Below are 24,957 nucleotides of genomic sequence, written 5' to 3' on the forward strand. Positions count from 1 at the left end.
TCTCCGATCTTTTCAAGTCGGATAACCTGCACAATTGGTGGTTGACTAAATACTTATTTACCCCACTGTATTTATCAGATTGTACAATTCAAGGAGAAAGCTGCTGCCGGCAGTATGTTGTGCCTTAAGTGGCTCACGCTTAATATAACGGCAAACTTTTCTTTTAACATTTGGCTTAAAACTGTTTTTAAACAAAAAATGGTATGATTTTTTTCATTAACAACTATTCTACTTGTCAAATTGTAAAACCGTAAATGTTAATTGTTATCCTACAAGGGGACTCCAAAATTGTTAAAAAATCAATTTCTTGTTTATCCTGAATTTGTAAAAGCCTGCCTTACTGAAAAATGGATGGTTCTTTATCAAGCAACTTTCTTCAGTGTTATTTACTAATCTCCCCCAATAGCATAATGTTCAACATTAAGTTTGAATATTTTATGCTTTGTGAGGGCATCAATATTTTAATTTTTGCTCTAGTTTTCTAGTTGGTTGATATTTTCCACTTGTAAAACTATTCAGTTTCTATCTTCTCAGATGTACGCATGTATGAGTGTCTAACATATGCTATTAATGCATTCATGCTTGTAAGAGCTAAATGCATGCACCTGCTGTGAATAGGTTTTAAAGTTTGATCTCAAACACTCCTCTTCCTTTCTTTGCTTCTTGAGAAAAGGGCATCATCCACTCTCACAAGAAATACAACATTTCCTTGAGTCGTCTTCTATTAAGGCACTTGAAATGCTCTTCTTGCCATGATAGGATGAAATGTTAAAGATTAAAAATGAGTGAGAAGAAGGAGCAAGGAAGTCTGAGCCAATGTTTTCTATAGAAAGACTTGAGATAAACTCTTGAGACCAAGCTGACGCGCACACAACATTTCAGGCAGTTTATTCGAGTTCACATGTGCGATATCTGTGAGTCACAGTAATATAATACATGAATTTTTGTATGTAGTATATATTTCTGCCTGTCTGTGCATTTTACAGCAGTTCCATTCATATGGGAACACCTCATAAACAAGCAAGTAAAATCTTCAAAGTTTAAATGCATTGACTTGCAGTGCAAACAAGTATAACAGCATAATTTGATGAGCTCCTGAAACACTAAATAAATGCTTACCACACACCATTGTGTGTAGTGTAGTGGACATCTTTCACAGAAAATATCGATCAATAATAAATTGGATAGTTGGAAGCTAAACCCTGTGGGTTTTCTCTACTAAAAAGAACTACAGGTACTTTTCCAACTCAGTTCATCAGCTATATTGAATTAAATTAGTTTCACCTCTTTTTGTTGCTTAGGCTGTCTTTCGTTCTATTCTCTTTAAAGCTGAAAAACATCTTGGGGGCAATGTCATTTTAGAAACTTATATATAATTCAGTTTAATGTCTTCTCTGCACTTTCTTGACAAATGGCATTTATCAGATACAGGCATAAATGGTACCTAATGAGGAAGGTTCACCACGCGTACCTATCCTTCACCGCTCTCATTCAGCCCCATAGGTAATGAATCAAAAACAGGGATGTGTCATATTTGAAAATTGCTTTGGTGAATTATGTTAATCTCGGTGAATACAGAATCACAGTGGTAACTGAGATGAATTATTAAAATGGCATTTAAAAAGATACAACAAATAAACATCAAGGGGAAGTCAAAAATAAAACCAGACTAAGAAGAAAGAGACACCTAAAAAAATAGCACTATAAAATGAAATTCTAATTTCTTTTATAAACATCCAGTTAAAGAATGAAACACTACGCTGTAAGAAGAAATAAAATCAATTTCAGAGAACTGGAGGAGCACTACCCCATTATGAAATAAATTGCAAAGTCCATTCCTTATTTTATGTTAGGAGCGTTTTCTCCTCCTGGCACTTGGCCCTCTCCCAGCCTCGTCGAATGCGGGTGACTCTCTGGTCCAAGCATGGCAAGAGGAGCAGGAGCTTTAGCACTAGAACCACGGAGGGAACCACCAGGCTGAGCACAAAGCCCGGTGGTGTGTACCACTTGTACGAGGAGGGCCGCAAAAACTTATTCCAGCCGTACAGCAAAGTGTGAATGGTGCAGAGCAACAACGTCAAGTAGCCCAGCTTGGACTGAAAAAGAGGAAAGTTAATCATTACAAACAGGAAAACATTCATTGGTTCAGTGTAAAGCACTGGCCTTTCAACCTCTGATTTTGTATTGGCAGACACACTCGCATGGCGAACTAAACGCAAAAATGTGCTCGTAGATTCAAGCCAGTTTCCAAGGAGAAGCTATTGCTTTTTCAATTACTACATTTAGGGAATAACATTAACATTTAAACTATGGCTTTAATTCATACCGGAGTAAAGTGAAGGGTTGTGGAATGTGAAGATGAGCGTTACATGACCCAGTTACATTATGAATGACTTAGTTAGGGAGGCGGATTATATTTCGCATTGATCCAAGTAGGAAAAGGCAAAACAACACAGAATAAAGGAGGAGAATCCAAAGGAATGCTAATAATATATAGACATTTAAACAAATATTTTTCTAGACTTTGGGACTTTTATTGCCATTCCCAAAGGTATCGTATAAAGCAGACGAGTTGCATTGGAATGTTTACGTAAAGCCCACCCCCACATATACATCCCAGTTGTGTCAAACATCAAGTCCAGTAAGAAAAAAGTACATTCTCAAAGGCAAAAGTGCGATAAAATAATGGATGTTGTATAATAATAACAATAAGGCAAATTTTAAGATAATAGACATGATAAAAACATGTAAGATATTATGAAAGAATATAGTATGAAAGTATATCTTAGTAGCACCAGCAGGTTCTAAAATTTTCCACATCTTGCAAACTGCAGTGCAATGTCAATAGTTTTTCTTTTTATTCATTTGTATTTATTTAGCATTGGGTTTTTTTTGTATTTATTTAATTTGAAATCACACTTTAACCTATTCCCAGCAAGTAATAAGTAAGGAAATCAAGGAAAAAGGTGACAAATTTCCCCTCCCTAAATTTGAATTTGAATGATGCAGCATTGTTGGTGGTGCCCTTTAAAGGATTCATTTGTAGGTCAATGTTTGTCTAATAAAGTGACACAAGCTCGCCTATGGGACGTGTTTGCTTCATGAGAGAAGCTTCCAAGTAAACTAACGTTGTACTCGCTGACACAATATTTTATTACGTTGTTACACACAAACAAAAAACCACACATGCCGTCACAGACAGTCGCATAATGACAAGTCTGTTAGGGGAAGTAACAGCTTGGAGTAAAAAAAAAAAACATTCATACAGTTAACTCTGCCAATGTTGAAAGTAAACAGAGTACTTGGATTTTGCTCAATGGTTGCGCACCATCAGTACACAGTTCACCCTGCACACTGGACCTTTGTATTTAAAGTTAACTCATATTCAAATGTAGCGTACACACAGACATTAAGTGATTACCTGTACAAAGCTGAATTCTCTCCAGCTGAGAGCGTTGCTCACTGAAGGCAAAGAAGTTATTCCCAGTAATACGTAAAGGCCAAATCCCAGAATACCGATAGAGAGGTAAGCGTCTGATCCCCAGGCTAAAGTTGTATCAAACTTTGCAGTTTGGTTCTCCTTGACCTAACCATAAGAAAAGGCTTTCAATAATGCAAACTATCGCCCTCTGCTTCTCACAAGACACAACGAGGCTTTAAAAACATATCTTACCTGTTTTATAGTGTAGTCTGAAATCCTGAATCTCACATAATACCTGTAAGATTTAAAAAAGAACAAATGATTCACATTCTCCACAGTTTAGCTTAAAAATCAAAGTGGAAAATTGAAGTAACAATTAAACTACCAGTAAATGTTTAATTAAATGAATCGATGTGCGACAGTTTTAAGAGCAAGGTTCAAATCTCGGGTCCAGGCCATACACGTGGCGTTTGCATGTTCTCCCTAGGCCTGTGATTGTTTTCTTCGGTATCGGTGGGGTACTCCAGTTTTCTCCAACATTTCAAAAAAATGCAGTAAATTGTAATTTGTTTTGAATTGTTGTTTGTCTTGCTGTGCCCTTCGATTAGGGGGCAACCAATTCAAGGTGTTCTAAAGCAGTAGGCTCGCCTAATGGCCAGAGTTGGCTGAGATAGGCTCCAGCATCCCCACGACCCTTGTGAAGATAAGTGAATTGGAAATTAGTCAAATCTTTTTTTTTTTTTTTTCTATTGTAATTTCTTCGTGTTAGAGTTTGACTGGGACTCAACGACTGACATATTACAGACTTATCCAAACAAAAGAAATAGTAGTTCCCACGGACCAAATTTAGACAAGATTAGTCTGTTAATTTAAATCAAATTATATATCGTACATTACTACCCAAAAGGCTGAAGAAACCTAGCAAAACAGCATGTGCTCTAAATGTCAATGAATGTCAATGCCTTGTAGAGCCTAATGATCTAGTATGGAAGGTTTCAGTATTTTAGTAGTTTCAGTGTGGATAACACTATTTTGCAGAAGATGTACAAATTAAATACTGTTTTTTTTCATTCTATATTTACCAAATTACACAAATAATGTGAGGGTTAGTGTTAACTCTAAAGGACAGTTGGCATAACGCACCTAATTGGGATGATGAGTGTGTATAGCACATGTAAAAAGGCAAAGGCCAGAGCGAGCAGCCCCAGCTGCTTTCTGCAGAGCATCCAGCGGTCTAGCCAATCAGGAAAGCGCCTGAAAGAGCCATATGATATGCTATAGTTTAAATGCATCTGTATGGTCCATAACTAAAAGTGTATTACAAAATTATGAAAGGACTTCCATCATATTACGAACTCTTACCTGTACTTGGTCCCTCTGTATAGTTGAAGGAAGGCAGCAATTACACCAGGCAGGTAACACAAGGCCAACATGATGAGTGACACAATAGGAAACACCTGAACACAACTACGTGTCATTTGCTGTTTTACACATGAAGCTTACTTGTTGTTCATTCATTCATTCATTTTCTGAACCCCTTACCCTCACAAGGATCGTGGTGGGTGCTGGAGCCTATCCCAACTAACTACCGGCACCAGGCGGGGGACACCCTGAATCGGTGGCCAGCCAGTCGCAGGGCACAAGGAAACGAAAAAAATATTCACGCTCACAGTCATACCAAGGGCCAATTTATAGTGTTCAACCAGCCTACCCTGCATGTTTTTGGAATGTGGCAGGAAACTGGAGTAGCAGGAGAAAAAAAACATGCAAGGCCGGGGATAACATGCAAACTCCACACAGTGAGGACCGACTTAGGATCGAACCCTCAACCTCAGAACTGTGAGGCTGACATACTAAACACACAGCCGCCGCGATGCTTTTAGAGGTTAATTAATAAAAATAATGGCTCCAGTTTTTTTTACCTAGGTCTACAATGTCTTCTGTCTGTCTTGCTACTGCAACCAAGGAAATTTCCCGAATTCAGGATGAAATAAAGTTCTAATCTAAAATGAAAAATAAAACTATGCACCTTGTTGGCCAGTGACACCATGATTCTGAAGGAGATGTCTTTGCTCTCATCCACATAAGCATAAATGACGTCTCTGATGAGCACGTAGAAGAAGAAGAAGGCTGTCAGGCTGGCGGCTATTTGCAGAGGCAGCCTCCACTCGGGGAACAGCTGTAGGGGGAAGTCTTCCAGCTCTTGGGCTGCTGATAGAGACCCTCTGTCCAAAACTGTGAGGCCCATCTTGGTGGCCACATCTGCTACTGCCTGTTTTGCCTCTGCACTCTTTCCACAAACATAGACCTGCAAGATTAAGAAAGAAGATTGTTTACTATATATGTCTGGGTGGAAGTTGCAGAATCAAAATGTAGTAATTCCATTTAATCCTATTCATAATTTTGGATGTCCAATAATTACCTTCACAATAGAGATACAAAACTATTCAGGAAATGTAAAACTTTTTCTTTACTATCATAAATATTTTCTCATATCATCACGAGTTATTTGGTTTTTCCAGTCTAGATCGCATAGTGTAGAATCTATTGACAATCTAAAGATTTATGACATCATTAGTTATGTGATAAAACATTTTGTATTAGATTAGATTAGAACTTTATTTCATCCCGTATTTGGAAAATTTCAAGACACACAAGACATTGTAGACCTAGGTAAAACACTGGAGCCACACACAGGAAGTCCAGAAGTTGGGGACCTTCTGCAGGCTGAGACTAATTTGAGACTTACTGTTTAACAAATATTTTTGGCTGTTTATAGCGTTTAATTTGTAGTAAAGGATTGTGCCCATTAGGTGCGATGAATGAAATAATGGCTACATACTTAAGAAAAAGTATCACTTTTTGTCAAAGAAAGCTTACAATGCTCAACAATGGCCCAACGATGCTCCAAACACACCAAAAAACACCCACACACACAGGCCCATATGTGCTTTGCAGTCCTGTGGGAGTGTTCATACGGATCCGAATGAAAAAAGAAAAATAGCCACATATGGCACAGTTTTGGAGTACAGAGCAATGAAGCAAAACGTGTGCTGGGGCACTTAGATCCAAGAGTGACTTTGAGTTAATTGATTCAAGGATACATCAGACGTGGCTCTCGCAGCAAAGACACAAGGACGGCTCGTCAAATTTGGCTCTATCGCTCGGAATTGGTTTGATCCGAACCTCAAAATGAGTTAATATTATAATTTGGACTGAGAATCCTTCCATTATTTTTAACTTGTTGGTCAGCACCCTACTGTGGGAACTTATAAGGCCCATGCCAAAGACTTGAAGCTCTGCTATGGCAATCAGATTGCTGAATAAATCACATTGACAAAAGTATTCCAAAAAATTAAAAATTACAATTTGTCAGTTCATGGTAGAAATTTTATTTTTAACAACCAGTGATACTCTTTAAAAATATATATATGTATTACACTTTTTGAAGTTTGTACCTGTCTGCAAGCGTCAGCGGGTCCATTCTGAAGACCCCAGGCAGACAAGGTGTTAAAGGCTTTTACCACATGAGAATCAGGAAGTAGTCTGGAAAGCAAATGTGGTTGCTTAGTCAAAATTGGGCCAAATTAAAGACGCATGCATGAGTTGCTCCTACCTCTGCAAATATGCAGCATTGGCCTCCGGGTACATATTCTTCTCAGGGTTGTTGCTGACATCCACCAGCACCTCAGGACAAAAAGTGGTGTGAATGAGAATCAAATAGATGCCAGTTTTTCCAAGTTTTCCTCAAAGATTTAATTAAATTGAAACTCACTCTAAATTGCCCCTAAGTATGAGTGTGAGCATGAATGCTTGTTTGCCTCCTTGTGCCCTGCGATTGGCTGGCCAGCAATTGAGGGTGTCCCCCGCCTTTGGACCGAACTTAGCTGAGATAAGCTCCAGCACCCCCACCCCTTCCCCCACAACCCTAGTGAGGATAAAGCGGTTCAGAAAATAAGATGAGAGAGAGACAATTGATGGAGGTGACCCGGTGGTGAGTTGTTATGACAACAAGCCGTTCAGGAAATGAATGAGGGCAATTGATGGATAGCTTTTAAAATAGACTAGTAAAGTGAGTCATACGAATTCTAGGAACTGTGATGTACAACGATGTTTTCCATGTATTCTTTTATTTTGAAAAAAAGACATTCAAAGTACAGTGGTACCTCGATATACGAGCACCCCGACATACGAGCAATTCGAGATACGAGTAAAATTTCGAGCAAATAATTATCTCGAGATACGAGACAAATTTCGATATACGAGCAGACAGCGGACGCAAGATGCTGCTCATAAGAACATCATGGGCACTGTCTCTCTCCCGCAACTCCCTCGTGTAATGTCTCTGGTCGCAACTCCCTCTTTGTAATGTTTCTGCGAGCACTGGGCGGAGCGTTGCATTTTTTCAGTGTTTTTTCCCCCGTTAGTCATTGCGAGGCGATATTGCGAGTTATTTATGCTACTTCTCGTTGGCAAGCGGTCGTGCATTATCCTATTGTGAGGACATTTGTGTGCATCATTTTGGGAATATTTTGAAGGGAATACAAAAGCAAACATCTAGGTTGCATGTGAAAGTCAGTGTTGAGGCGGGGCAAAAAGAGCCAATCCGGGAGAAGAAAGGTATCAAAATGCCAAACAAAATTAGAATTAAGTTTAGTGTTAGTTTCGATTAAATTTATATTTGAGTGTTTCTGCATTGTAATCCAAGTTCATTTGAATTTGTTTATGTTACGTTATGAGGGCTGTGCCATGCAAAAAGCCCCCCCTCTCCCCCCTCTCTCTGTCCGTCTCTCTCCCTCTCCCCCCTTCGAAATCCGTATAAATTTTAGTACTATTAAACACATTTTAGTAATATTAAACCACTAGTAATGTGTTACTTTGTTAATACATGGCGAATTAGAACAAATAAAACATTTTTTCCAATCCAATATCCTGTTTTTGGTGTTTTTTTAGAGGGTTGGAACGAATTAATTTGTTTTTAGTTCATTTCAATGGGAAACGTTCGTTCGAGGTTACGAGAATATCGACATACGAGCTCAGTCCCGGAACGAATTAAGCTCGTATCTCAAGGTAACACTGTACCAAGTAAATTCACACTAAAAGGGTTTGCAGACAGTAAAAAAAAATATTTTTTGTAATTGCTGTAAGCTTGTTTCAAATGCAAACTATTTTGACACTAAATTGACAGGGAAATGAGGCATAATAGTCTAGATTACTGTTCCTAGAATTGAAAGAAACTTTTTTTTGGTTCTTTTGTGCACCCCTAAATAGATTGCGCAAATTGCCCATAGCGAAAACCGGCCCTGATGGTGGTGTACATTTAAAATCCCATTGTATATATTAGTGAAGACCAATACCTTTCCCGTCAGTTGTGACATGAGGGTCTCTATGAGGTCATAATGTTCTCTGTGTATGCACACAAAGACCACATTCGCCAACTGTGCTGCATCCACGTAACTCATCACCTACATTGCACACACAAGACACAACACATTGGTACATATTTAATGTGGTAACACATTCAATCATTAGTGTTTCACTTGGGCGCTCTAAAGTCTGATACAATATTTAAAAGCTTTTTGTGGAAACGAAAGCTAATAAAGATTGAGAATTATTTTTCTGTAATATAATGGCAATTTTTTATTTGTGTAAAAATCCTTTCCGCTTAACCCATTTCAGTAAGTTTTATTTTAACATACTCATGTTACCCCTGATTCATACTATTTATTTGTTAATTTTTGTTACTGGAATATTCCACAAGTCACATGTGTTGCATCATACTGCTTGGCAGCCAAAAAGTGGACTCATTCATTCAAAATATTTTTTTTGAATGAATTGGGTGATATTTTAATTATGACTAGCATTATTTTTCGTTGTTCTATATTTTGTGGGAGGGATTGTAGCAATAGAAAAAAAATATGTCAATGCATAAATGCCATGTGACTGTTTCTAGAGCTTCTAAAATCTATGTTAAAATGTCAGCTAATATTATTCCGCCCTCTCATTGATATAAGTTGCTTATAAATCCATTTAATAAATAAAATACCAAATTACTAAGAGTAATATTTAGTTTATTTAGGTAGTAAACAAAATTGCTTTGGTGGAAGATTTATGGAAACAAAAAAGTCTAGAAGAAACAGACATGAAAACACTGTTATCAGTGCCCTTTATATCAGTTGATAAGGTTGTTTTTTTTCCTTTTTTTAAACCCAGGTAGACAGAGCATATAGCATTTTCTAAACAACTTGCTTCTCACTGTTCACAGCAGCCACATAGCCATGTGTTACCTGAGCTCCAGGAGGCAGAGGGCCACAACTGAGAGGTCTGCGGCTCCCGTACATGACCTTGTAGCCCGTCTGCAGCAGACGCTGGCCCAATGAGCGTCCCATGTCGCCCGTCCCAAAAATGCACAACGGTTCCAGCTCCGAAGCGACCTTTGGTCCGCCTCCCACAGGATGCAGAGAAATGTTCACTAAATTCACTTCTTTTGCCATTGGCCTGAGATTCAGCTCCGATTCAAGGTAAACAAAAAACTAAATTATCCCAAAAAGTACTTCTTTTCTGGATGAGAAAAGTCAAATCCTCTCTATTAGTAGCGTCTTTGTATGTTGTCTACTACCACGTTGGTCTGTTGACTCACAGATTTTGGTTGGTGGGGGTTTTGTATTTGCCTTTGCCCCCTCCCATTACAGGATGGGCTAACGGTGAAGTCTTTCCCAACTGGGATATTCGGGGCCAAAAGGTGGGAGGTGCATTTTTGTCCTGAACCCATAACAACTATGTCCGTATGTTCTGTGTGTGTGTGAGTGTCTGCTTTCAATTCTTTTCTGAGAAACTCAAGAAATTACAAGCGGAAAAAAAAAGATTTCACTTCCCCACATTTGTTTTTTTCGAGTTTTTATCAACTGTTTTCATCACAGTGTTCTTTTTCTAATTGCCTCATATCGGATACTCCGAAAGTGGTTAACCACGAACATAAAAAACAGAACACAGTATGGACATAATATTTTCCTTTTCTTTCACAATCTCCAAAGAGCACCACGACCTAAACAAATGTAAGCAAAGGCAATAACATATGTATGCTGTAAAAAGAGGGCAAGCAAGTCCTTACAATTGGTCGCTCATGACAAATTAACACTTTGCAGGCAAGCCCACTAATTAGTTGGTTAATCTGTACTTTTATGTTTGCCCGCTAATAAATTCTGTTCTTAGTCGCAAAGGGGTTGATAGCATTTTATTTCCCAAACGGTTTAAAATGATCCAGTGTTCAGCAGTTAAGGTGAAATGCTGACCTCATGACCTGTCCTACACTGTAATTACTCCCTCCGCTCCACTGCTTTACTAAGGCCCACATTAGTGTGTATGTGACTCAAATACAGCGTTGGTTATGAGGGGATTAAATTTATCGTGGATGTGCTTTCTTGCACTGTAATTAGCCTGCGACCTGAACAGCAATATTGAAAATTAGGCAGAGCAGTTTTATTTATACATCCAATTTCCTGGACAAAGACAAGTGTGAATTCCGTAAATAAATGAAGCAGCCAGAGGAAAGTGTGAATTGACAACATGCAACATGAGACCAGAGAAAATATGCTTTTAAAATTGAGTTTAGTAGTCTAGTTTAATCAGGAAACACATGGCTAAAGATTTTACAGGTTTTAAAATATCAAATTTGAAATCAATTAAATAAATGTTTTTTATTTTGTTAGATTTTTTTTAAAGTTTGTAACTGAACAATTTAGTGTGGACATAAAGCAAATCAGCAGACTAATTACTGTTTGAAGGAAAGGTTGTTAAAAATATTATTCTAGAAGTCTGTACTAAATATATTTGAGCATTGACTTGTTCTTAGTTTCTTTTTTAGGGTAAAAGGAAAAACTGTATAAAGCCAAAACATATCATATTTGATAAATGGATTTTGAGCAATGTGATATTATTTTCTCTTATAAAAACGGATGTATAATATATGTATATATGAAACGATTTTATGATGTATAAGTAATATTCGAAATGTAGTCTTTTTCTTCCCATCATGCCTTAAATCAAGGGTGTCAGACTCGGGTTGGTTCGCAGGCCCCGTTAACGTCAACTCGATTTCATGTGGGCCGGACCATTTTAGATATAATATTTAGATTTTTTTAATAAATGGATTAAAAGCCCTGAATATTCAGTTTTTATAGATCTAAAACAATACTTATTTTAGCTTTTTTTTATATATTTTTAGATTTTACAAAATGATTTTTGAACTAAAAACACAAATTGATTAAAAAAATTACAATTATTGATTTGAAAGGGGGAAAATCAGGAAATTTAATATACATCTATACTCTTCATTTTAATTTGATCCTAAAACAGAAAGTCGGCACTCATGATTTACTTTCCCGGGGCACACAAAACGATGCGGCGGGCCAAATTTGGCCCCCGGGCCGCCACTTTGACACATGTGCCTTAAATGGTCAGATTCTAAGGATTTTTAATCCATGGTCAATGATTTAGTGGTTATAATGTACTTTTAATTGATGGATAAGAAATCTACATTATTTTATCAATGAAACTGCCATACAAAGAAATCATTATACCTAATATTAGTGAAGAAAAAACTAACTGTAACCCTAATTCCAAAATTGTCTTGTGAAGTGAGTAGAAGAACCAAGAAAGAACAAGTTTCAATGTTGTTGTAGAAGTTCTATATCAATCAAGCACCTCAGTTGTTTTATTTCCTCATACTGTGTCCTAACAATTGTTCTGTTTCCAAAAGTCAACCTCAATAATCAATAGAGGCCAAAATTTCAAACCTCTGCTGTATTCGAGGCCTATTAAACTCACCACCAAACAATGCAAAATGCCTACAACAGCGTGGGTGTCTTTCGACATTCAAAACCAAAGTGAGAAGCTGGGATCATTTTGAATGACTTTAATGGCTGTGGGGGTCGATAAATTGTTCATAGGTATAAGTCTATGCTAACAAAAGCTCCCTTAGACTCATGATGTAGGATTCACACCATTGTACTGTCATCAAAATGATTGAATTCTGTTTAATCTGACATTTGGTTCGGAATGTGATTATCCATAGGAGAAAGAAAACATGCTATGACTACGGTGGCCTTGAAGTACGAAACAAATCAGCAAATCAGGAAAACACAATGACAATTCCGAAAAAAGGGAAAAATTAATTAAAAAGACAATGACAAATAACAATTAAAGAAACAATAACTGTAGATAGCTAAACACAAGGACAAATCAAGTAACATTTTAGGTCCTGACTTTCGCTGCATTTTGGACCTGATACAGACTGATTAAACGAACATATGGGTAAAAAAGTTATACACAGCTTTTTGCACAAATGACAGCAAACTCCTGGCGTGAGAGTTCTGCTCATTTAGTTGCCCGTGAAAGTAAACATGAAAAAGAAAATGATGTGAAAGGTCAGTGTTTTGAAATGAAAACCAACATTTTTTATTGACCAATACAAATTAACAAACGTTTAATTGAAAATAATACTTAGAGATTCTGAAGTGAAAGAATAGGAACACACAAAAAAAACACCTTTTCCAAAGTATAGCAAATTACTATTTTAGAGGAATTTAATGAAATTGGAAAATCAGTTTACAGATAAAAGAGAAACAATCTGGTCATTTTAATTTGTAGCTAATTTCATATTACTACTTTCTAATTTGTGATTATATTTAGTCATTTGCATTTGATTTTTTTAATTGGTCATTGTGGTTTCTGATTTGCAGAGTTTTATGATTTGCAGAGTTTTATGATTTGCAGTTGTCGTTTTCTGGTGTTCTGTTGTTTGATTTGGTTTTTACTTTTTAGCACTTGTGTTTAATGATTCACAGTTGTATTTATTTTTTCTTATTTGCCGTTGTTTTGCACTTCAGGGCAACTGTATGTGACAAAACTGCATGCATAATAGCTATACCTAGCTGCAGTTAGTGCAATGATGAAAAGTTCCCCAGGATGAGAAGCCTAACAAGGCACATACTTCCCAGATAAATGTTCTATCAAATACATGGCAGACCGTAGCAATTATTCAACTAAGAGCATGGGCAGAGGGTTTAAATAATAAAACACTACAATAAAATAATCTGCAGCAGAGTTTGATTTGATGTGAAAAAGAACAAGGAAGTCTGTAATTTCAGGAATGCAAACAGGAAAACTGTATTCGCTGAAAGGGAATTGTAAAAGTAACAGCAAATCCAGAGTTAGAAAGTTTTCTCAGATGTGAATGATTGACGAATAATCAATTTTCAGTTGTGTTGCCCCAAAACTCCAGATGAGTTATTTCTTAATCCCCAGATTTTCTGGATGTGTTATCAAGAATGTGGCAAACAGATTGCTTGTATCGCAGTGCATAAGTGGGTCTTAGGTGTGACCAACCAGGGAGAAACAAAGATATAATATCTCAGTTTGAGAGCACTGTGACTGACGTTCTGTATCTGGTGGTTGCTTGTGGGTATGTGAACATCCCTCCAGCCATTTAGATTGCATTTGGATTTCATGTGTAGAATCTACTTTCACCCAAATCAAACTTGTAAAACAGAGCCTGTATTTATACCCTCAATTTGTTTGTTCTAAAAATGTCGACGCAGGGAGGTAGAGAAAAAAGCCCTTTTCTTGTTCAGTGCTTTAAATGGATTACAGAAGAAAATCTAGTCCAGCTGGTGCCTTGGCAGCAGATGATATTGTCGACTTTGTTGGCTTTGGACGAGGTTTGGGAACAGTTTTGCAATCTGTGCTTTCCCGGCAGTTGATAGAAAGGAGGCTCGCTACTGTTCAAATTACCCACCTCACCCATTTATGTACCTCCCCCCTCCCCTTCACTCGTGCAAGTGCTTGTGCTCATCCTTTGCAGTATATCAGCGTGATGCGTTTAAGGGCTTTACAGTGAAATCTCAGGACTGACCCCAAATGCACTGGAGCTCAATGAGTGGGCAATAAAGTTAATGGGTCAGATCCAATCTATGCTTATAACACACCTCTATACACACACACATGCGGACACATGCACACACACACACATACACACACACACACACACACATGATTCAATTGTGAAAGTGGAGCAATGAGAGAAGATTCCACTTTGACACGCGTCCTAATCTAACTGAAATTTGATTTTGTTAGAGAAGCAATTTGAAAGAGACCAGGATATTATATCTTCATGAGTACTTATATTCTAATTATATGATGTTATTTCATAGTTTATGTCATATTATATATTAATTATATGTAGAATCATGCAGTTTCTTCATTTGTTTCATTGATAGTTGTTGTTGTTTTTATTCTTATTTGCATTCTTAGTGTTTTTGTGTGAATTTTCGTTGTGTGCAATTTTAAATTGACAGTTATAACCCGAAACAGTTTTTCCTGGCATTACCTTTTTCTCATTGTAAGCATTGGGCTCATACAAATATTCAATGAAATAAGATGTTTTTTTTTAATTCTGTTGTGTTGATCTATAATGTTTACAGTAAATCTGATTCGGATTAATCCTTTGGTAGTCAGTATAGATAATAAATAGTATATAAATTATAAAAATCTCTAATAACTAAAGTCTTTCCTTATCCTTTATCAAGGGAATTGTGTATAAAATATTGCATCCTATTACAAGACCGTGCTGCGCCAACAACTAATTTTGAGAACTCCAACTAATTTAAATTATCAATCACATCAAATCCAATTATGTGCCCTATTATCCTAATTTTCCACTCTAAGACAAGATGCCGAAATAAAAATGATCACTGCGTTTGTCAAGACATAGAGTAATTGATTTGTGTGCCCACATGCTGCTGTTTTTTTCTCTCTCTCTCTCTTTGGCTACCTTTTGTAATTAGAGTAGACTGTGTGTCAAATTGTCACCTTATTGCACATTTTCACTCTTCCTGCAGAGGACTCTTTTCTCTCCTTCCCCTTTTCAATGGAAGCTTCCAATTCTTCTTTCCAGGGAGTTATTTGCCACAATTATACTGTCAATCACCTGTAGGGAAACCACCAGTCACATAGTTAGATTAGATTAGATTAGTAAATTGGTACACTAAAGATGAGACAAATCACCTTGTGAAGTGGAGCACAAAATACAATTAATATAACATTTTAAAATCTGATTTGTTTAGGGAGTTTCTGTAGGTATTTATTTCAATAGATTATGTATGTTTGATGGTCTGTTGGTTTCTATATTGTTAATAGTTATATGAACAACTGTTAGTGACAATCTTAATGATGTAAAACAATCAGGTTAACTATTAATGCATTTTTTTTCATCTCAAAATACTTGTCTTCGGGCAAGTGTTCTTTTTGAAGATGCTCCATTTTGCAGAGGGTGTTTTTATAAAAAGTGTAAATCCTTTAGTGTGTGCCTAACTAAAGCAAATCTACTTATATACAGTGGCGGTCCGTGAATTTCCTAGTGACGCCTTCAGCTATCGGAATCAATCCAACCCTCATAAACTGTTTTATGGCTATAAAACCTATACTGCAGCTACACTTGAGACACATAAAAAAGCATCAATAATAACCTCATACAATTGAAATATTATTTAGGAATATAGCCATATTTTACTCACCAAAAAATATTTTTAACTACACAATATCCATCCTCCTTTCTTTCCTCCTTCTTTTCTATCACCATCGAAGCTAATGCTGAAAGTCAAGCCTGTCCTGTCGTATTTCTGGCATATGTTTTTATTCGATTTAGCCTTGACAGTAAATCTGCAACAAATCCATTTCTTCTCTTCCTTCGGGTTGACAAAACCGCTATTAAATCAACACAACAATATATTTGCTTGTGCAGCTCGCTCCAGATAAAACAAAACATAATTAACACCAGTCTGTGATTCAGATATTTTTTAGGCCAGCAGAGATGGCCTTGCAGGCCCTGACGGTCCACCACTGCTTATATACATATTCACTCTATTTTGTGTACCCTTTAGTTGAATTGCAAACATTCATTCATTATCTGAACAGTTTATCCTAACAAGGGTTTCAGGGGATGCTGGATCTTACCCCAACTAACTATCGCCATCTGAATTGTGAACCTACAAAATCAGAGATGTTCCCTTTTAGAAGCAAGGCTGTTTATCCTGAATGAGAAGAAAAACACAGTGTGGTGTTTCAGAAATTAGATAAAGCAAGCAGGAACAATCCTCACGAGTGTGGTAATGAGACTTAATAGGAGTTAATGGGGTTACACTGATCAGGAGAGTAGGGACACCCCAGGTTAATACAGCTACTAACAGGACAGAGACAAAGGGGAGACAGACCCACACTCACATTCAGTACATTTACACAAAGTAGCAGCAGGCTTTTTGCTGAGCCCTTTCACTACAGCTTCAAATCATTAGATTGCTATAAAAACCTTGCCTTGGTTTTAAGAATTATACATGAGACTTCTGCCGGGATCGACTCTTTGATTTTCTTGTCCTCAGCCACTCTTACCAATGTGTGAGTGAGTGTGTGTTTGTGTCTGTTTAAAAACTGTTCTTTCAAGTCGTGTGCGCTTAGGAACACTTAATGAGATCGTCGTGAGTTTTACCTGTGAGCAAGCCTTTGATGAAATGATTTTTTTTAAAGAATGGCAAAGGAACGGTAGATGGGTCATGGGAAGGCTGATAAGAGCAGGGAAAGAAGAGTAGATCAGAGCACGTACTGCATACATCACACGTACACGCTGACTCTTCGGTTGTGTGCGTGTTGAGGGGTGATATATAGAGGTGACCTGGAGGAAATAGAGAAGCTTTAGTGGGGTGGGGGCCGGCAGTGAATAAGAGCGAGCAGCAGCACAAGTGACACAGAGCACAAGGCTGCATTCATTTTTAATCAAGAGGGAAAGTCAGCTCAGGATGAAAACTTACTTGAACACACACGTCAATATATGGCTTTTGAATGCATTAATTGCAAAGAAAATGTTCATCTTTTCCAGACTTGATTCCTGCTTGGTTTTATTACTCGGCACAATTTGATGACTAGCTGGTAGCCTTGCTCAATAATGATAAAGACGTATAAGGGATGACAGCCATTTTGGTGGAGTCATCTAAAGCAAGCTACACTAAAAGATCCCTTTTATTCAATAGGGGTTGACACATCTTTAAATGTAATATACCGTGGTATGAAAGAGTTTAAGCACTCATAAATTCCCTTTGTGTGGATCAGCAATTCGAGTCGTGTATAAAATCGCAGAAAAACACATTTATATTTGAGAAGTGAAAAAGGTTTTGTGGAAAGTCACTAATAATCATTTAAAGAAATATACAACTGTTGCTTCTTCTATTTGAATATCTTTAGCAATGATTATTGGAAGATAGCTTTTTTTTGGTAAGCTCACTGACCTATACATACACAGTTAAAGCCAAAAACTAGAGGGTAATTATGGTGGCAATTGCAAGTGTTTCGCCTCTTTAATCGTCTTTAAAGAGTGGACCTAAACATAAAGATTATTGAACAGCATGCTTTCTTGGAAGGATGCAAAAATTATCTCAGAGATCTTCTTAGTTTTCCCTTTCAGATACAAGGAGGCAAAGGCTGTAATTATTTTGGAGCCACAATTAAAATTGATATTTAGATGTTATAGGTCACATTGTTTGAGAAGGTTTTGAAATAACATATCATGAACTGTCAATGTATATGAATAGGGTGTGTAAAGGGTTCCTTTTTTTAATTCCACTGCATTCTTTAGAAATAATGATCATCATCCACTAATCCAGTGGGTGCACTCTGGAACTAATTACCTGTCAATCAGAAGTTGAACTCATACACAACTGTTCACATTCAGAGCGTTCAATAATTGATGTAAAGTATGCATACATAAAACTGGGAGGAAACCAATCAATAAAAAAAATCGTTCACAAGGATATTACTTGTTTTGGTCCAATTTAGGGAAAATCAATATCCACCATGTTCACAAATTACAAACCATGTTTACCAGGCTAGTTAGAATATTGTCTGTTTTCTTCTTTTTTCTCTGTTTTCTGACACTATTAACATTTAAATTAGGTTGCCCTCATTAAAGAAGAAAGGCATGAACAGCAATCGTCTGTTCCATTCTAAAGAAATCCCCGTTACTTTCCCATGTGGGTTCTAACACTATTTTACTTGCCTTCGACTGAATGGGATATTATTTCAGACCTGAAATGAACATAAAGCTGAACAGGGAGGATGTGTCCTCCGCTATCCGATTTCTTTCTCTCCCGCTTATCGCTATTTCCCTCTTCCAGATTGGGGGGCTCTCATCCAATTCCAAGAACAGAGGAGATGTACAACACTGGGAGGGAGGAGGGCACAAAGGCAAGTTAGACAACTACACAGGCACGCACACACACAACGGTGGTAGAAGTGAGCGAGTGATGTGCCCTTCGCTCCTCTCCCATAAACACGTTGTTGTGTACATTCAGACACAGAGAGCCTTATTTCCAGATGCTGTCAGCAGGAGGGCACGAGCTGGAGGAAGCAAAGGATGAATTCTCCTCCGCCTCATTCCATCAAAGTGCCATGACATCCCTACTTACCAGCCCTATCCATCTCCACAATGACTGTCTCCCACTTTGGTCTGCCGTTTGAACATGCGCGTGTGTGTGTTGTTGCGTGCGCGCCAATGATGGAGGGTGCATGAGGTGGACTTTGAATGTTGCGACCTCTGCTGATCTAACACAGGGGCTTAAGGAAGAACAGCTGTGTTTGACTTCGCACAATTCCCATCAGACAAAGTGGAGAAGTTACTTCACTGGAGTTTAAACTGGTGTTCGACCTCTGCTTCACCAAGAAATCTCTTTGATGGATTCCCTAAAAGGTCACCGTTTTTTTGTTCAATTTTTTCCAGTGTCATACTTCAGGAGTTTTTACTAGTTTGTCTTTACATCGTCCAGGGTGTTTTCATCTCTGTGAAGCGTCGGTGCTCTGTCCAATTCCCCGACCTCATTTTGTCTCTGAGCGAAATAGTTTATTTCACACGAATGCAACCTCCATAACACTGCTGTCCTTCTCCTCCCCAGGGCTATGGCCATGCATTTTCTACTTGAAATTATTTTTTCTTCTGTTTGTTATCACTGGTCTGCTGTGATCCATGACCACTGAAATAGCGGGAATACACGGTAAGTGAAAATAAATGGATGCAGCACTTTTCGAAGTTCAACAGCACATTTCTTGTGCTGCTTCTTTAGTGTTGCAGAACTGTCTTTACCACAGATTCTTTTTTTTGCATTCAATTGAAAGGCACAATATTACTACAGTGGCACAATTAAAATACATTATTACAATAAAAATAATACTACATTATTAAAATACAGATACAATTCTCTAATTATAGAGGCAATTCTTGCTTTAACAATATCCATGCTGTTGGGTGGAACTTTTTGTGCAAATCAAATCATAAGCCTTTATTGTCATCATACACAGCTGCGTATTAATGAAATTGGTGGTGCTACTCCACAAAGTGCGTTTTCCCAGTAAAAAAACATAAATAAGTAATATAAAAATGTAAAAAGTCACATCCTGGCAAGGTAAATTCTAAAATATTGCACAATCTAAGACATCTGCTTTTTTTGTTGCTAAATCAATATTTTGAGTTTTTCCTCACACTGTTTATTCATTTTTACATATATTAATGAAATTGAAGTGTTAATTAAAGGTAAGTCCACAGGCAGAAAAATGTACACCAATTACACATGTTTGTAAGCTCATTGTTTTTATGTTTGTTTGTTTGTTTGTTTTTGTTCACTTGAATGTGCTCAGTTAAAAATCTACCTCTAGATATTCATGTAAAAAATATATTTTTGATGATTTTAGTTCATCTACAAGGGCGGCCCGGCGGATGAGTGGTTAGCGCGTCGGCCTCACAGTGGGGGACCTGGTTCAAATCCAGGTCATGTGCACCTGTGTGGAGTCTGCATGTTCTCCCCGGGCCTGCGTACACTCTAAATTGTGAGTGTGAGCGTGAATGGTTGTTTGACTTCTTGTGCCCTGCGATTGGCTGGCCACCAATTCAGGGTGTCCCCCGCCTCTGGCCCAAAGTCAGCTGAGATAGGCTCCAGCACCCCCCGCGGCCCTAGTGGGGATAAAGCGGTTCAGAAAATGAGATGAGTTCATCTTCAAAATCTTACTCAATGACCGAATCGTGCTAGATTGAATTTGGAAAAATGTGCACTAATTTAGATGACTAATCTAAAAAAAATTAAAAAAAACTCAAAAGGGAATAACCTTTCTCAAAATGTTCAATAACAACTTTTGAATATGTTGAAATAGTCTGGTTAGAGTTAGTTTCCCTCTGGCTTTACTCGGTGGTCTTTTTCATTAAAAATTAGTGTGGGGCAAATGGGTACTCCTTAGACAGCAGTATTTCTTGGATGTCATTGTGGGTTATAACATAATATAGTGTTACTGTGTTTCCTGGGTAGTGATGCATGGTTAAGTGTCCCAAAGGTATGTATGAATAATTAAAAGGGCTTAAATGCTTCCTAGTGTTTTAATTAAAGTCACGACCCAACCTAATTTGACAGTTTCGGACTTGTGGGTTGAAAAATAGCTCATCAGATGACCATAACTTTTTTTGCTGGTTTGTTTTGTGCTAAAAATGTTGACAAGATTTTTATTGGGTAGCAGAAATAAAAGGCCAATTTTCTTTAAAAGATATATAAACACGTACTTTTGTGGCTCTGCAGCTTTGCACAGCTTCAAAATAAAACATTCATGGATCTTATTTTTTCAACCTTTTCAGCAACATTACGCCAAAATAGAGTCAACTGCTAATGCACTCACTGACCATTTTGACCCAAAATACTCTGGGGCTGAAGAGGCTCTTATGCATAAAATCCGAGGCTGCTTATCCATTTTCAGAAGCAATAATTAGCCTCTGTAGTGTCAAGATTTCTCCACAGCTTTGCATGGAGCATTTAGTTTGACATCTATTAAACTGCATTAAATTGCCTTGAAGTGCTTATTAGTTATGCCACTTGGACATAACAATTCATATTAAATATACAACATGGAGACTGAGAATAAAAGGCCCAGGGGAAGCTGGAGAGTCAAATTTGATATGAGATTGTAACGCTATTGCATGTGACTGAAGAGGAAAACATATTCAATGAACAAGCTAAAATGGATGATTTTTTTTATCATTTATTTGTTTTTGCATGTAATAATTTAGTGTATCCTAGTCATGCAAATTCAAGCATTTACCAAATACAACCAACCAGCCAATGGTGTGCCCACGTAAAAAAAAATGGGGGGGTCATTATAAATTATTTTTGTTATTACTATTATAATTATCTTTTTTTATTGCATTGACTGCGCTATAGACTTGCACCATTGCAGCCAGCACCATTGCAGGTATCTGGATTGGTTGTTGTTTTTTACATGAATATTTGAACCGACTGAGCAAGCACATGCAGTCTATTTTCTAATTAGGGTGCTAATTCATTTATTATAGTAGTAAATTTAAATGATTACAATGAAAACCTCAAGTGGAGACATTCATGCTCCACAAAAGGCCTCTAAATGAAAGCAAAACACAATTATCCTTGCACATGCTCAAGATTTTCGGAATTCTGGCATGACAACCTTCATTGTCACATTGTGACATCACACATTATGTGATTTAATTGCAAAGTTTTTGTGGATATTTTTCTATGGAAAATGTGTTTATATATTGAGGACTGGACTTAGTGCATACACACTTTATATCGGAGTGTGTGGGTCTGTGTGTCTTTGTGTCGGAGGAGAAACATGTGAGGATAATTTAATTATAGAACAGATAAAGAAGGTTGTTGAGGTTAATATCCAGCATGCACTGTGCTCTTCCCCAGACATACTAATTGCTTTAAACACATTTGGAACTTTATTGACTGCAATGATCTCTCTTTCTCTCTTTCTCACTCTCTCTCTCTCTTTCTCTCTTTCTCACTCTCTCTCTTTCTCTCTTTCTCACTCTCTCTTTCTCACTCTCTCTTTCTCACTCTCTCTTTCTCTCACTCTTTCTCTCACTCTTTCGCTCACTCTTTCTCTCACTCTTTCTCTCACTCTTTCTCTCTCACTCTCTCTTTCTCTCACTCTTTCTCACCCCATCTCTGTCTGTCTCTCTCTCTCTATTTATCTCTAACTTCTCTCTCACCCCCAGCTCTGTTTCTCTCACTTCTCTTACCCTCTCTGTTTCTCTCTCTCTTTCTCTCTCTCTCTTTCTCTCTCTCTCTCTCTCTCTCTCTCTCTCTCTCTCTCTCTCTCTCTCTCTCTCTCTCTCTCTCTCTCCCTCTCCCTCTCCCTCTCCCTCTCTCGCTCGCTCTCTCTATTTATCTCTAACTTCTCTCTCACCCCCAGCTCTGTTTCTCTCACTTCTCTCTTAACCTCTCTGTTTCTCTCTCTCTCTTTCTCTTCTTTCTCTCTCACTCTCTCTCTTTCTCTCACTCTTCTCTCTCACCCCCTCTGTCTCTCTCTCTCTTTCCCTCTTTCTCTCTCTCTTTCCCTCTTTCTCTCTCTCTTTCCCTCTCTCTTTCCCTCTCTCTCTCTTTCCCTCTCTCTCTTTCCCTCTCTCTCTCTCTCTCTCGCTCTCTCTCTCTCTCTTCTGCTCTCTCTCTTTCTATCTCTCTCTCTCTCGCTCTCGCTCTCTCTCGCTCTCTCCCTCCTGCTCTCTCCCCCTCTCTCTCTAAATGTAACCTCTGACCTCCATCTCTGAGTCTGCCATATTTACAGAAGGATGGTTAAAATTGTATAATAAGGTGCTTGATCCAGGGAGGCAACTTGATGAGGTTGGATTGGCAGGTGATTAACTCCTCTTAACCCACAGGAATGCTCTGTCTTCTTCGAACTAATGATGCCGTTGACGTTTTTTTAATGTGTCAAGTTGTGGAGGAAAAAACCTTGGACATTTCGTTCAAGGGAATGATGTTTTAAAAAAAATGCAGCCCCCTCACTTTTCTATATATCTGCTGAGATCAATCCTCTTTCATTCATCCAGACCTCCTAATGAGAGTGGAGGTGAATGGAGGGAGTTATTAAAAAGTCTTCACCTTTCCCCCGGGACAGCTAAAGAGGAATTATAGGCATCTAAGTGCACTCATAGCCAGTGTAAGGAGTTATTTCACATTTCTGCTGTCATAAATCCACAGTCTCCAAAGCGAAAGCAGCAGCATTCCTGGCCCCTTTTGGTTGGCTTCTCACCTTTTTTTTTATAAAAAGGATATGCTGTGGATAGTGGAGCAGAAAGAAGAGGATGAGAATATATAGCAGGGAGGTGGAGAAAGAAACGTTTGGTGACAGGGAAGGCAATGAACACATTAAATAAAGTGAATGAATTAAAATTTGCGTGGCTTGATGAACATCCAGCTACTGTAAAAGTGTCTGTTTATACATGTTTTCTTTTGCTTGTACACACAAATCTAATTTATATGGTTACAGCCTTGAGCATTGAATTATTATATTTGACAGAATGTCACCATTCTTCCAGTTGTCCATTCTAATCACTATGCAATCTGCTTGTAAATGCAGTCGGACTGAGAGCTGACAAATGTGCTACAATATGCCTTGCAGCTAATGAGAAGTCAAGATGCTTGACTTTTCACATGCAGATCATCATGTCTTCTCAATGGATGACTCCGATTGGTCATTAGCGGTGCTCAGATGGACTAAAGGTCCAGATCACCTTACGTATTATTTTTGCTTTTTTTTTGTATTTATTTTTGTATTTTCTACCAGCAGCATCTAGTGGCATGAAGAAGCACTGCGATACACTGGATTTAACGCAGTAGACTTTGAGGTTGTCTTCCACTAAAGAGGTAACATAACTCAATCAATTTACTCTTATTGTAATTTAAGGCAATGACTTTCCTGTGTTTCATGATGTCCAATTCTATTAGGATATAACATCTTCTCATCAAATTCCAAAACCATACAAGACTGTAAATAAGGGGTGTCTTTGAGGGTCTTTTCCAGAAATCTAGAAGGCTGCAAGGGCCAACGTGAAATTCTTTCACTTTCATTTTTTAATCGGAAGATCGGAATCAGGGTGGCCCGGTGGGGCGAGTGGTTAGCGCGTCGGCCTCACAGCTCTGGGGTCCTGGGCTCAAGTCCAGATCGGTCCACGTGTAGTTTGCATATTCTCCCCGGGTCTGCGTGGGTTTCCTCCGGGTACTCCGGTTTCCTCCCACATTCTAAAAACATGCATGGTAGGCTGATTGGACACTCAATTTTTTTTGTTTTTACATGAATTTATTTAAAACTGAATACTGAAGTATGGTACACACCATGGAATGGCACCATTTAAGTGGCTAGTTCCAACTAGCGTTGAAGATGTGAACTGCAAGAGAATGCAGGCTGAACAAAAGCTTATTGACCCGCCTCTGATGTTTGGAATTCAAAAAAAGGCTGAAAGACAAAAAAAACATTATTAGTTATAATGTTTCCTTCTCAGCTACAGTTTATTTTTCTGCCTTTTCACAAAGAGATGCCATCGACCAGGGCTAGGAAAATCATGATGTCTTCTGAAATATATTTTTCTTATTATATGAATTAGCCTGGCCCAAATTACTTTGAAATAACAATGTAAAGTT

At 37.9% G+C, this 24,957-nt stretch overlaps 2 protein-coding genes and 1 long non-coding RNA gene across 11 annotated transcripts in view; 2 read left to right on the forward strand and 1 right to left on the reverse strand.

Moving 5' to 3' along the window:
* Positions 1 to 20,303, forward strand: part of LOC144072783 (metalloreductase STEAP4-like) — a 41,499-nt gene extending 21,196 nt beyond the window's left edge. For 4 of the 9 annotated variants that reach the window (XR_013299940.1, XR_013299932.1, XR_013299937.1 and 1 more), the window contains 3 exons: positions 9,687 to 9,942; positions 18,640 to 19,512; positions 20,207 to 20,303. The gene's annotated coding sequence lies outside the window, so the exon portion shown is untranslated. Of the gene's footprint in view, positions 1 to 9,686; positions 9,944 to 18,639; positions 19,513 to 20,206 lie in introns of those variants that run through there. The other 5 variants (XR_013299936.1, XR_013299935.1, XR_013299934.1 and 2 more) reach the window with 5 other exon arrangements.
* LOC144072784 (metalloreductase STEAP4-like) lies at positions 872 to 10,058 on the reverse strand. Its single transcript, XM_077598085.1, has 10 exons — positions 9,709 to 10,058; positions 8,779 to 8,886; positions 7,038 to 7,108; positions 6,880 to 6,967; positions 5,451 to 5,729; positions 4,784 to 4,878; positions 4,565 to 4,675; positions 3,674 to 3,716; positions 3,422 to 3,586; positions 872 to 2,096 (listed from the first exon to the last, which is right to left on the reverse strand). Exons 1-10 carry the CDS (start codon positions 9,913 to 9,915, stop codon positions 1,845 to 1,847), a joined length of 1,419 nt encoding a protein of 472 aa, XP_077454211.1. The 5' UTR covers positions 9,916 to 10,058; the 3' UTR covers positions 872 to 1,844.
* Positions 20,304 to 23,621: 3,318 nt separating the features above from the next.
* LOC144073406 (uncharacterized) overlaps positions 23,622 to 24,957 on the forward strand; it is a 3,108-nt gene continuing 1,772 nt past the window's right edge. The window contains exons 1-2 of the long non-coding RNA XR_013300071.1: positions 23,622 to 24,039; positions 24,107 to 24,183. This is a non-coding gene — a long non-coding RNA (uncharacterized LOC144073406). The remainder of the gene's footprint in view (positions 24,040 to 24,106; positions 24,184 to 24,957) is intronic.

The sequence above is a fragment of the Stigmatopora argus genome, chromosome 4, assembly GCF_051989625.1.
Source record: "Stigmatopora argus isolate UIUO_Sarg chromosome 4, RoL_Sarg_1.0, whole genome shotgun sequence".
Lineage (NCBI taxonomy): Eukaryota > Metazoa > Chordata > Actinopteri > Syngnathiformes > Syngnathidae > Stigmatopora > Stigmatopora argus.